Raw genomic sequence first — 14,115 nt, forward strand, 5'->3', positions numbered from 1 at the left:
TATAGAAGAGAAGATGTTTAAATCCTACAAGAAAACCCAAAATAAGATACAGAACAAGTGAATGGAACAAGCCGGTTGTTAACTCAAGGTGACGTGATCTGTGATCTGTAAGGTCTAAGTGCTCGGTAAGCTTACTGATGATATCTGGCTGAGATTAGTAAACCAATTTTTTCTTCATGAAGAAAGCACAGTATCAAAACAATTTTTGATCAGTGACAAAACAACAACAACAACAACAACCAAACCCAAACAAACAAACAAACAAAAAACACACACAAAACCAAACAAACAGGTGCATGGAATATATTCACTCTAGCTGATGGAAAAAACCTGCACCATCATAGTGAAAGCAAGAAGGTACAATACTTGGACTAAGTACACAGAACATACCTTACTAGTAAATCTACTGTTGTCAAAAGGCAGTGACCCAAACGTCATCTCTTTCCATTAGAAGTCAAGGGGACAGCCACATCAGCCTTGACCTGAGGACAGAGACTGAGAGATCAGGAAGAGAAATCACATGCATACATTACTGATGAATATTTTACTCTTTAAAATAACGCCATTATCGAACAGGTCTGAATAACCACATTTATCACCTACACACAATTCTAAAGACATGGCTATCTAACTACCTTAACTCTATAACTGCAACTACTATAACATTCAAAATATGCAACTGAAGGCTCGTAAAATCCAGAAAGAATTGCTATCACTCCCCTTTGTACATATTTTGCTTTTTCTTAGCTATATATTCAATTTTTTTCCCTTCTCTTTTTCCTCCATGCTTATGCTTGGCAATTTATTCTTTTTTTTTTTTTTTTTGGACTGCCAGTCACAGACAGTCTTGACTTACAAAGAGATCTTTTCTTATTCCAGAAGCTTTTTTGCCACTTGGACTGCAGGTTTTATGCTTATCTTCTGCCTCTCAGATAAGCTTCCCCTTCACCAAGATCCAACCTATAATCACAATCTCTTTCTATGTGATTTAACCTCCCTGAGATAAACAGATTGTTTTTGCTTGTTTTTTTGAAAGGGAATTATTTAGGGGAATTGGTTCTAACACAACATAGATTTGTGGCATATGGTTAAAAACAAAGAAAGCATTACGTTTTTTGAGGATGGCACTTTGGCAAAAGACACGCATATGCAACACACATGAACAATTACAAAGTGAAAACAAACAGGTCCCTTTGCATGGGTATAGATCTTTACAAGATAGCAAAAGTTTATGGCATATACTCCTGCAGTTGTCTTGCTGCAGAGATGGGAAAGATAATTCCTCTGTTTAGCTACCTGATCCCCCTGATTTGTATTCATAAGCCAGAGCAATCTTTATTTTGTCAACAGCTTGCAGGTATACAAAGAGAGGAGCACTTCTTAAAAATCTAATTCCTATATTCTTGAGGGCTTAAAGAGTCTGCAGACCACTGCAGTTAAGTGGCTGTGACTTGTTTGAGAATTCAGATGCTTGCTTCATTAAAACTTCATTAAATCTGAACACTTTCACTCTTCATTCCATATATTTCTGAACATCCTGAGCACCTCTCAGACATTTACTCTGTTGGTATGTTCATTTTAAGAAATAATGTATTACTTTTATTTACGTACACGACTGAAAATCCCAGATATTGTACACAGATAATATCTTACAGGAAATAGTAAGCAGAGTGCTAATTCCTTCATGTAAACTTGGAACAGGAAAGCACGTTCAGAATTTTCTAGACACAGTAATTTAATCCCATTTTGGCCTCTCCAGCTAAAGAGCAAAATACATGCAGTAAACTTCCTTGGGAAGGAAGACAGCCATGTCAATCTTACTTCCAGATGAACGGCAGCAACTCTCAGTTTAAATTTACAGGTAGGAAACAGCTGCTTTTCATTACTTTGTGCAATAACACCTCATTAGCACGGCACATCGGGAAGCTGGGGAACCATCAGCTATGCCTGACAAAGTTGATTCCAAGTTTCTTCGAGCTTGGCTTGAAAAAATAGAACTCAGTCCAAGCCAAAACTCAAGTTGGGTTCTGCAGTGGATAAGGAGGTAGGAATGCAAGTTGAGAAACACTGCAGAGGATGAGGGCTGGCACTTCGTGAATGAAATGCTCTGCCAAACTCAGCTTTGGTGCTAGCAGAGCCTGACCTGCTATTTCACTTGCTAGGCAGAGATTTTCAGCAGTTAGGCAGCACATCATTTTCCCTGCCAAGCGCGCAAATAGAAATGTATTTGCTATGACATGTTAGTTTATTGTGGTGGGTCAGGGAGGGTGTCAGCAAGCAGGAGGTCTAGCACCTCCTTTGGGCCATGGCTGTGCAGCTGAGATGCACTGCCTGCAGGAGCTAAGCACATCTACTGACAGCCTTTCACTCACAGATGTCCCCACTGGCATGAACCATTGTTATGGCCATGAGTGATGGGTACTTCAGTGAGATCCTGACCAATGGATGTCTTCCAGGATGTTTGGAGCAGCCAAAAAACTGGTGGAGCTGCATACCATGCAGCGGGGCCTACACTCTGAGGCCAAAGTATCAGAAACTAGTTTGGGCATCCTAACAGTACAGTGTCTTTTTTGTGTGTGCAAATACATTCTGTTTTTCATCTCCCAGGTGGGAAGGTGAACACTGAGGCTTTAATGAGACCTCATTAACTGCATCTCGGTCTGTGTCAGAGGAGATGAAGTCTGGTGGACAGATACTCATGAAGCCCAGGAGAAAGCTGGGCCCACCTCTGCCATACCCAAAGCATCCCTTCAGGACTGATAACCTGAGGGTACATTAGCAAGCAGGGAACTGTGTGATACTAAATAATCTTTGTCAAACCATTCACTCCTTCCCAGTTTAATATTGCTCATTAGTTTAGGTGCGCTGTAAAACAAGCAGGGTTTGACATCAGTACACTCAATTCTGCAATCAAAAGTTAGGTAAAAAAAAATAAATAGTGCAAACATTTTTTTAGGTAGTCCTGTCAAAAATCAGTTGCCAACTTATTTATACTAAAGTGACTGCCTGTGGGCTCACACCTAAGGGCTTTCTTCCCATCTGTATTTTAATGGATACGTAAGCATCCCCTGGTAAGGACCGTGGTATTTCTCTATTAAACATAATAGGAATTTTACATCAATTTCAATAGAAAAGATGCAAGAGAACAAAGCAAATGTCAAACTGCTGAGTCTGTTAAAGCGAACTATATCATTTAATTTATTTTAATCTAAATTAAACAGTTAATAATGGTTAAGCACAGCTTACATTGGTACAGTGACAGAAAGCCAAAGCAAACAAATTAATTATCATTCACTGACCAGAAATATGACTTTGAAAAGTGCTATGTTACTGCATAGTATAACCCACAGCTAAATCACAGCTAAAATCACAGCTAAAGTGAACAGATCGAATTTGAAACACATTGTCACCAATGTCTTTATTATTAACTACTTTATCTTTGAAGAATCACTCTGTAGGAAAGATTAATCAATACATTTTGAAATTTTCTGTTAAAAAAAAAAGTTTCAGAACTAAGAAAAGGATTTAAGAAAGACCTGTAACCTTTGAAAATTACATTAAAAAGTATTTTCTCTTGGATAGACTTCACGCCCCCGAGTGACACCACCCTTGTGACTAGCTTCTCAAAGGAACAGACTTAGGGGCAATTCTTAACTTGCTCCTTTGCAAACCAACGCTCTTATCTTTTGTTTTGAGCTTCCTTCCAAGGTTTGACTTCTGGCTTTGGACCACTCTCAGCCTTTCCTGATCCTTGATACTTGCCTTCACTTCTTACCCCGTGGCCTTCAGTACTGAGAAGCACTGCCAGTACCCTTACATCTCATACACTTACCTCTCACAATGAGAGGAAGTGGTACTCATAACAAAAAAATTTGCTTTTTCACACTAAAAACTAGTCTGAAGCCTGACAGACTCTAGAGGAATGCAGGCTGATAATAAGTGGGAGTAGAGGTTGATTTTGATATCCTAATTAGCTGTGTTAAAAATAGATAATGAGTTACATTTTCCATATTAGGAGAAACTCCTTTATTGAATCCTCATACGGTCAAAATCTAGGACACAGCGTAAGGCTGTTGACCCATGCTGATGGTTGATGTAGAAGATCGATGTAGCTTCTACTTGTGTTTGCAAAGGTCTGATCGTCTTTCTGTCATTACTGAGGTAGAAGCTGGGTCAGAATGCTATTTATTCACAGAAAGAAAAATTGCCAAGGGAAGATTTGAACATGTGAATGAAACATTTCACAGCGATATGGAAAATTAATCTCTTAGAGCCAAGGCTCACAGAAAGAACACCGGCTTAAAACCACTCCATAGGGATGATGAATAATTTAGCACAGGAGAAAAACCGCATGCTGTGCATGTAAAATATTACACCACTACATATTATAAAATGACATAACTGTCCTCTGCTTTTTTTGGTATCTGACAGAGCTGTAACTTTCTGATAACTAAAGCAGGGAAACAGGAACTCAATCATCACATTTTCCTTGATATCATCTGGAAAGAGGAAGTTGGGGATACTTCCCCATTTGGTGAAAGGTCCACAGCCTCATTTCTTGTGTCCTACAAATTCAGTGATGCTCAAGATTTGTGCAGAAGATGTCCTCTTTGATGCTCTTCTTTACTGAGGCAGAAACAACCTGCATGTCATCATGACATTGAAAATTCATATTTTGGAAAGGGTGCTTGAAGAAAATTAGTATGGCTTTGAACTTCACTAATTGCTGACTTGATTATGTTTCTCAGCTACAGTTGGTAGTAGCTCTGTATCAGCCAAGGGCACAGAATATGGACTTGATGGCTGTCTGTCCTCCCTCCCTCCCTCCCTCCCTCCCTCCCTCTCCCCCAGGTTCTGAAGAGGATTGCCCTCACAAAATTCTTCAGAGCAATGGCTGTATCACACTGGCAGGAGCTCATTGCTTCAGCACTGAAATTCTCTTCCAACCCGCATTATTTTATGATTCTTGCTTCAGTTTCATTCGTGCCTGAACACGTGTATTTTCATAGCAGCTGGACCTCCCAGAACATGCAGTTCCAGCTAAACATATTCAATCATATATGCAAACACACAGGCACAGTAATCTTTATCAACAGATATTATCAGATACAACTTCATAGATAGCTTTCATTACAATTACCAAGAAATATGTAAATCTATGGATTTGTGTATTTGTGCTGTCCAGCTATAAATAGCACATGAGACTGAGTTTGCACAGAACACTCTGTTTTGAAGGAGAATTCTTCTGTCTTTGCGTGGAATAACACACAATTCAAGTTTTTTTGGCAACATTACTTGGTATCACTGGAATATAACGCAGAGCCTGACAATTTAACCCTGAGCAACGATTCAGAAACAGGAAAGGACTCACCTCACAGCCATCCATTGACTGTCAATGAACTGCATGCACTGAGAGAGCATCTAAGTCCCAAATATGTGAAGTGTTCCCATCTCTTAGACAATAAACTCTGCTGTGGAACTAACACATTATTTTTCTTGCATCCTCTAAGCAAGATTATGAAGCTTTAATGAGCATAGTTGAGCATCTAGTTCAGCTTAAGTCAATAAGCTCTTTTGCTGTTTTTATGCAGGACGCTGAATAATTTACTAAATGCAGTATTAAACTGTAAAACAATTTAATCTCGTCTAAACAGACATTTTCTAAACAAAGTAATACCATTTCACATAACACAGACTTGGAGAAATAATAAATACTAACCACCACTTATAGTTCAGAATAGGGATGTGTTCTTGCTTTGCAAAGATTCATAGGAAAAAGCTGAATATAGTAATATCATAGTTTACTTCTACTTTTTGTGACTAAAAAGGCATTTCTTTAATACGTATTTTGGGTCGTGCTGGCAATACTTTGGAGCCTTTTACATTTGTTAATTGCAATGTGGGTTTACTCCCACTAGGTGTTACCCTTCCTCTACTGTTTGTGAAGGAAATTGTCCTGCTTGAGTAAATCTGCACCAGATTACCCCCCATGGATGCACTACCCAAAATGCAAAGAAAAAACAGGCTCGTTCTTCATCCCATGCTAGCGTTACTGGGAATCGTGATGGAAACATCCTTCTAAACATTGACACAACAAATGCACCTACCCCCCACCCCAAAAACTCACAACACAGTGAAAACTCAAAATACTAAAGGAAGAAAAGTTGCTGGATCCTATCAGATTAAAACAGCATGCATCCAACACAGCTAGTCCCAGTAGACAGCTAACAGCAAACACTGAAATATGACCGTCTTACCTGAAGCAGCTAATGCTCAGAAATGCCTTGGTACCGCACAGTTAAAGAAATTCAACAGCACATTTATCGTCATAAAGCCTAGCCTGTCTACTAGATCATATTTAACTCTCTTTACGGGGGATGTATGCCTACCACGTCATTCGTGGCATCCTTGAATGTTACACATACTAATATTTCACTGCGTATCCCACACAAAATAAGAATAAAACATTGAGATTATGGCTGTGTTATGCAACCGCTGACTGACACATATATGAAAATAGTTGCATTTATCCATTTAGTACCCCTGGATGAAGTCCAATTATCCTCATTGGCGATAAATGTAGCCAAATACAAAGGGATGGGAAATGGAGGAAAAAAATAGTTGAGTATTTAATGAAACTTCTGAAAAAAATGTTAAAGACATAAATTTCAATAACCACATCCACGCAGCCAGGCATAATCTTGCTTGCATAAAGCTGCAGCAAGATGCCCAGAGAAGATAATTTTTGTGAAGAGAGGTTGCTTCAAACCAAATATTTCAGTGCTGTGCATATTTTTAAGCCCAGAAAATGATAGCTATCTCAGTGACAAACTGCAAGTTGGGTCTTTGCCCAGGACTGGTGAACAAGATTCATGAACAGTACCTTTCTCTGGGAAGGCGAGTCAGGGGGCAGCTTGCACTTCGGAGCACAGCATGCTGCAGTGGGGTGGATCAGCTTGTGTCCCTATAGGAAGACCTGGGACGGTGGCCCAGGCAAGGTGCTTGTTGCAGCTGTGTCCCACGACCCCTACAATGTGCATGGCTTTGGAAATCATAAGGTGCCACACGGGAGCACCATGGGTCCTCTCTTCTGGCCTCCCACTAGCCGACAGGCAAGTGGAGGTAAAGCTCTGGAGAACTGATGTCAGAAGGAATAGCGTATCTTTTTTCATTTGTAAAACTTCTGAAAACATGAGCGGGAAGATTCATTAAGCTCAGGTCTTAAAGTCTGCTCTCAGATCTAACAAATAGCTCGGGTCAAATAAAAAGTTCAAGTTTAATGCATATGTTACTGCTGTGTTTTTGTTAGCCTACGTTAACACTCACTTGGTAACAGGGAAATTAAGTTTAATTAACAGATGAATTAAACATCCCATTTATACAGAAGCATCTGTAAGACTTGCCTGCTGGTACATACAAAATCTTCCACTGCAAATTCTGCTCTGAATAATTGCCCTCACGAGTATTATATGATCTCATCTTCTGGGTGCACAGTTTAATCACAGTGCTCTCAATAGAGAGCCCACACGAGGGAAGCTGAGTTTAAAATACAAACCTGTGGGAGGCTCTTGAAGTGGCTTCTTGCTAAGTATGGCCGGGAGCAGGGTGATGTGGGGAGGAACACACCAGATTAAGAAACTGAGAGGCAAAAGTAACTCCATGAAGCTGTTACCAGCAAAACACAATGTGCAGTTTTCAAGTGCTTTTAGTCTGGTGAATTGTCCCTAAAATAAGGAAACAAAACAAAGATCCCCTGTGTGCTAGCAGTTAAGTCATGTTATTTTCCCTTTTTATCTAGTGACAAACGTGTATCTTTAAACGGGTAGCAAATCAAGTGCATTCAGCCTTTTTATTTTTTTTCTGATCTTCCAAAACTACGATTCTAACCTCTCTCCTACTCCTCTCAAAATAAAGAAGAGAGAGATGGAAACAAGTCGCTTGTTATAAAATGTCAGCAAAATATCAGATTAACTTAATTTGCCATTTTGCTCCCACAGATGAAAATACATGATGGTCAAAGTCCTGGCAGCCTGCTTTTCCACATGGAAAAAGCAACATTCCACATCTCTGGTACCTTATTCTTAGGTTTATTCAGATTAATCTCCTGTAACTTCCGAGTGTCCGGTGCCCCAAGTGCACATCCTTCCTTAGACCACAATACCTCTGTCAGCTCTCTCGCAACACATTGTTCTTTTTTTGTCATCTATTCCCTTTTCAAAACTTTTATTTCTCAACTCCCTCTCTTCTTCCTCTTCTTCTCTTGGGCAAATTTAGCTTGCTTCTTGAGAACTATTTTGCCTTTCCTTCCACACACATTTCTCAGTATTTGAAGCACTTTTAACCCTGTCTCTGCATCTCCTGATTTCTAGTTCGTGGACCAATGCATTACGATATTTACAGTAGGACAGGGCAGAGACGGCTTCTTTCTCACCTGTGAAAGGAAAGGAAAGCACTGCCTGCTGCCTTCACACTCCTCAGACCTCCTTGTCCTTTCAGCTGTTCTCTTGAGGAAGAAAGCACACTTAAACTCCCAAAGGAGAGCAACTGAGTGCACCAAAGCAGCAGCTCTTTGCAGTTGCTTGTAGAGAAACACGGAAAGGTAGATGAAATTCGTGCAAAAGCCCGAACCATAAGTTAAATGCTCTCTGCCAACGCATTTTAAATAGCTGCTTATGTTTCACGCAGATCCTGAGGTACCTAGTTAATCCAAATTAAATCCCAGCTGTAAGGGCACCCAGCTACATACATAACCACACACACACGAGGAGCCATGCTCTCACGACAAACCGCTGCTCGACATGTGGCCGGCGGACACCCCATCCTCTCGGGGGTCTCTCCCACCACCGGTGCCTTGCCTCGCTCCGCCGGAGCCGAGCCCCGATGCCGGTGCCACCTAACGGGAGATGCTGCAGCAGCTCCCACGGCTCCTACACTTCGGCGTAAACGACTGAGGACGGCAAGACCGGGGATGTTTTCCCTCCTGCGTGAAGTAAAAGGGTCCGCGGGGCAGCCGCTGCCCCACGCCGGACAGGGAGGCAGGACGGGGCGGGGGGACGGGGCTGACGCAGGGTCCCCCGTCCGTCCCCGTCGCCGTCTCCGTCCCCTCCCCGCGCTCGGCTCTGCCCCCCGCCAGCCTCCCCCGCCTCCCGCTACATAAACGCGGCCCCGCCGCCGGGGCTCGCCGCTCGCAGCCCGACGGAGGCGGTTCCTCGGCCCCTGAGCGGAGCGCGGCGGCCGCCCGGCTCCAGGCACCGACGGGGCGGGAGGCTCCGGCGGCGGCAGGAGGAGGAGGAGGAAGAGGAGGAGGAGGAGGAGCGGCGGCGGCGGAGGCTCCCCGCCGGCGGCGGGCTCCTCCGGCATGGCCCTGGCGGACAGCGCCCGCGGGCTGCCCAACGGCGGCGGCGTCTCGCCGGCGGCGGGGAGCGGGGCGGCGGCGGCGGCGGGCGGTCCGGGCGGCTGGTCGTCCTTCCCAGAGATCGTGGAGCTGAACGTGGGCGGGCAGGTGTACGTGACGCGGCGCTGCACCGTGGTGTCGGTGCGCGACTCGCTGCTCTGGCGCATGTTCTCGCAGCAGCAGCCCAGCGAGCTGCCCCGGGACAGCAAGGGCCGCTTCTTCCTCGACCGCGACGGCTTCCTCTTCCGCTACATCCTGGACTACCTGCGGGACCTGCAGCTGGTGCTGCCCGAGCACTTCCCCGAGCGCAGCCGCCTGCAGCGGGAGGCCGAGTACTTCCAGCTGCCCGACCTGGCGCGCCGACTGGCGCAGGCACGGGCCGCCGCCGCCGCCCGCCCCGCCGCCCTGCACCGCGACGGCTCGCTGTGCGCCGACGAGCCGCCGCCGGCGCTGCTCGGCTACCTGGAGGCCGAGCCGGCCGACGGAGGGGGCGGCGGAGGCACCGCCGTCGGGGCGTCCGCGCCGTCGCCCACCGCCAGCCGCAGCCCCTCGGGCGGGCCGCTGCTGACGCCCTCGCAGTCGCTGGACGGGGCGGCCGGGCGGCGCTCCGGGTACATCACCATCGGCTACCGCGGCTCCTACACCATCGGCAGGGAGGCGCAGGCCGACGCCAAGTTCCGCCGGGTGGCGCGGATCACCGTGTGCGGCAAGACGGCGCTGGCCAAGGAGGTCTTCGGCGAGACGCTCAACGAGAGCCGCGACCCCGACCGCCCCCCCCCGAGCGCTACACCGCCCGCTACTACCTCAAGTTCAACTTTCTCGAGCAAGCCTTCGACCGCCTCTCCGAGGCAGGCTTCCGCATGGCCGCCTGCTCTTCCACCGGCACCTGCGCCTTCGCCCCCGAGCAGGGCGGCCCCGCCGACGACAAGATCTGGACCAGCTACACCGAGTACGTCTTCTGCCGGGACTGAGCCCCGCCCGGCACAAGGAGGACCTGCAGGCGGGATGCGGCCCCCTCGCCCTTCTCGCCCCCAGCCCCTGCAGCCCCCTGCTCCTGCACGCACCTCCTGAGAGCCCCGGGGGTGGGGTGCCACCATGTTGCGTCCCGTCGGGGCTGCCATGTCACGTCCCGCTTTGGCCACCATCTCGTGTCCCGCCTGGGCCGCCATGTTGTGGCGTCTTGGCCGCCATGTCGCAGCCCGGCAGCCCTCTCCCTTCTCGCACCGCTGTTTCCCCCCTCACAGCCCCCAGTAGCTGTGGTAGCAAGGAGGGAGAGCAATGGTAGACAAACACCCATCCCAGGAAGGTGTGTGTGTGTGTGCACAGCTCCTGCCTCTCCTTGCACAAGGGAGGTGGTGGGTAGTAGCCTTGCCAGGGTGGGATATTAAAAAAAACAAACAGTCGTTTAGGGGCCAAGGAACTTATTTTTTTCCAGTTGCTTTTCAGTGACTTCTGTTGAAGGTGGCACAACAAATAGTTGTCTTTTCTCATCCCCATACTCCCACTGAGGTTCTGCCTTGTTGGGCAGATTTGCAGTGGTGCATATTATTTCCCCTCCCAAAAGCGATGCCAACCTGTGAATGACTGAAAGTGATACCTGTTTGTGAAGGCTTGGTCCAGCAGCTCGCATTTAACCTGTAGAGATGAATAATTTTGCAGGAAGTGCGTGTGTGACCCTTTGTGACCAGTTGCATCCATATCCATACCCTCTCTTCTGCCTAAACCTTTGAACTTTCCAGGCTGTTAAACTGGGCCATGGCCTGCATAGCACGTGCGTGAGGCTGATATGAAAGGACTGATTCCCTGGATAATGAACCACTTGAACTGTAAAGTGTCCTCAGAGACACATTTGTGCCCACTAAAGGTCAAGTGACAACTCTTTGAAAACCTAAAATGCTTGTACATTTTAACTTTCATGGGTGGTGTGAAGTCCTTATGATTCTCTTGAAGTCACTGTCTGCAATATGCATCGAAAATTCAATGCATATTTCCTTAAACACCCTCAAAATGATGGGTGAGATAACAGCCAGGCTTGCTATTGTGAAAGTAGGGCCTTCGTCCCGTGAAGGTGAAATCACGTATATTGAATTGAAGCAGATGTACATTATAATTGTAATCAAGAACACCCTGCTTATTACTTTGTTTTGTCATTTTAGTGCTGTAAAATTTTGAAGCCAACAGAATCGATGCTGAAGCAACTTTTTTTTAAGAAACAATTTCTTGTTTTTCATGGCAGTATTATTGGGAAAGTGACACTGCTGAGAGTTCAGTACCTCTTCCTAGACACAGTCATTCTTAGAAAGCATTAAGCCCCATCCTTATGAAAACAAGAACAATGCCACCTTTCTTCAGGGGAAATTACCCCTTTAAAGCTGTGTTCATGTTATCTAACAGTCTTTCTTTCTTGGAGAAGGCAGCTGTAGCTTGCTTTGGAACATATAATCTGAGTAGTGGTTTTTACAGTATGGAAAATGAAGCAGTGCTTTCCAATAAATTCCTGAAGATTTGAGTACAAAAGCACTTTAAAACCTGAACTTGATTTTGAAACCTGTGTTGTCCATTTGAGATAGTAACAGAAAAGTATCGTAAATATATCCTGAGTATTGAAGAATTTAGCATATTAATGGTTGAAGTTGCATTTTTAAAACTGTTGAATAACAGATTGTTCTAACCCCAAATTTAGAAATACTGCTAGCATTTGTATCTAACCAAAGAATTTCATTGTAGATTTTTATTTTTAAAAGCTTAATTTCTCTGAAAAGAGCTGTAGCTACGTATGCATTGAGTTTCAGTGCTTAGTGTTTGTGTTCACCACTTGGTCTTTCACTAAGTACATGTACAATTGCGTAAAACTGAAAATAATTTGCATAGCCATGTTTTTTTTTTATGTTAGCAAGATTGTTTATCAGTGTGATTAAAGTGATGATGCACATATGAAAGCTCTGAATGTTGTCCAGTTGTAGATAGATGTATAATGGGGTATTTTTAAAAGGACAGAGATGTGTAACCTGTCATGTTAGATGAGCAATAAGATAGAGTGAGAGGCCAATACACCTGAAGACAGAATGAAACCTGTTTGTCCTATGCCTTACTCTGAGATGATTTCTTTGTGCATAACTTATTTATACCACAAGTGAAAGGATATTGATCACAACTACTAGGTCTTTAAAATGTCATTCTCAAGAATAATGACTGTCTTTTTCTAGTTTCTGTTAAGTACTTCCGAAGTATGTTTTTTAATATTTTGTATAAAATCAGTTTTCAGTAAAGTGTTCAAATTCACTCTAGATGGCTTTCTTTTTTTAAGAATCTTGTAGCTTACTAAATCCATCATAGAAGCTATGAATAGGGGCAGTTTTAAATTGAACTTGTGATTTAGTGTATATATATATACAGTATATAAACATTTTACACGAATCATTTAGTTTTTTAATCATTTTAGTGCTACAAAATTTCATAATATATCTCGCTGAACATTTGCATATTACGCTATGTACATAATATGGTAATGTTTTATTGGATTCCTATTCCTGTTTCTAAGGATAAAACTGAAAATGAATATCAGCATAATTGTAGAACTGAAATTGATGGCATATTTGCTTGAATGTGAATCATAACTAAACTTCTAGGTGTCTGAATGCATCTCTAAAACAAAGATTGCCTGTATTTTGATCAGTGAATGCCTACCCATTTGCTGGCAGATGACCCAGAAACTCTCATATTTTTAAGCAAAAGTGGGTATAATAAAACCATGAACTGATGTTTTTTTAATATTTGTGTTCGTGCTCAAAACTCTTAAGCATGATTAGTATTAGGCAACGGGCCCCCTGATTTACTTATGAGTTATCAAGATCTTGGTTTAAAATGATAGTGCCATAAATACAGTAGTCTTTTTATGACATGCCACAGAAGACTAGACATTTTCTTAAATGTTAATCGGTAATTTCAGTCAAATTTTTAAGAGGTAAAATGCCCCACGCGAAGTCACTGAGTTTGGATAGTTCCCTCTAGTGAGAGCTCAAAGAATGGATCAGCAAGATGACTCTGCTAATCTGTTAATCTGCGGAAGGACAAAATCCAGAGGCACACTGCTGGGGTCCTGTATATGGTATGTAGCAGTTGTTCACAGTTCGTATACTTACAGATAAATGCAGTAGCATTTGTAAGTGCTATTAAAAACAAAGGCAGTCATTCTTTGATTGGAAGTTAAGGCATAGGTCTTTTTCACTGATGCATAGCATGAAGGGTGACTTTGCAGATGTTTGATAGGATGTTTATATTTTTATACATGTAGATAACAAACCACTTACTCATTCTTACTTTCTCCTGTATAGCATTGAAAATAAAGATCCTCCTAGGAAACTGATGCATACCAAATTAAATTGTTGTTCTTTAAATATTAACTCAGTTGTGATTTATGCTGTCCTTTTTACTCTTGTTAAAGATGTCGTTAGCTTTGCATTGTGTTCCACAGTCTCATATTCATAACTTCAGCAAAGGCTCCTAGCTGATAAATAAAACAGAAACACTGAATAAAGAATAGGGATTTCTAGTAACACCCGTAGCATGACAAACAGAAAGGTATAATGCTCAGACTGCATATTTCCTTTAGAGTGTCACAGAATTTTTGTGGTACTACTCAGAATAAATCAGTCCTCAGTAAACCATAGTGACTAAATAGCTTAATCTGAAATGCACCAAATATTTTTATTATTTTTTTA

At 43.5% G+C, this 14,115-nt stretch overlaps 2 protein-coding genes across 2 annotated transcripts in view; one reads left to right on the top strand and one right to left on the bottom strand.

The window, feature by feature from the left end:
- ACOD1 (aconitate decarboxylase 1) overlaps window positions 1-9,041 on the bottom strand; it is a 34,712-nt gene extending 25,671 nt beyond the window's left edge. Inside the window, 3 exon segments of the mRNA XM_040539788.1 lie at window positions 391-482; window positions 6,884-7,724; window positions 8,432-9,041. Coding sequence (XP_040395722.1) covers window positions 391-438 — 48 coding nt within the window. The 5' untranslated portion in view covers window positions 439-482; window positions 6,884-7,724; window positions 8,432-9,041.
- Window positions 9,042-9,164: 123 nt separating this feature from the next.
- On the top strand, window positions 9,165-13,793 carry KCTD12 (potassium channel tetramerization domain containing 12). Its single transcript, XM_040539862.1, is given in 2 exon segments — window positions 9,165-10,165; window positions 10,168-13,793. Coding segments are annotated over 2 exon segments (1,005 nt in total). The 5' UTR covers window positions 9,165-9,358; the 3' UTR covers window positions 10,366-13,793.
- The last annotated feature ends 322 nt before the right edge of the window (window positions 13,794-14,115 follow it).

The sequence above is a fragment of the Cygnus olor genome, chromosome 1 (assembly GCF_009769625.2).
Source record: "Cygnus olor isolate bCygOlo1 chromosome 1, bCygOlo1.pri.v2, whole genome shotgun sequence".
Classification (NCBI taxonomy): Eukaryota; Metazoa; Chordata; class Aves; order Anseriformes; family Anatidae; genus Cygnus; species Cygnus olor.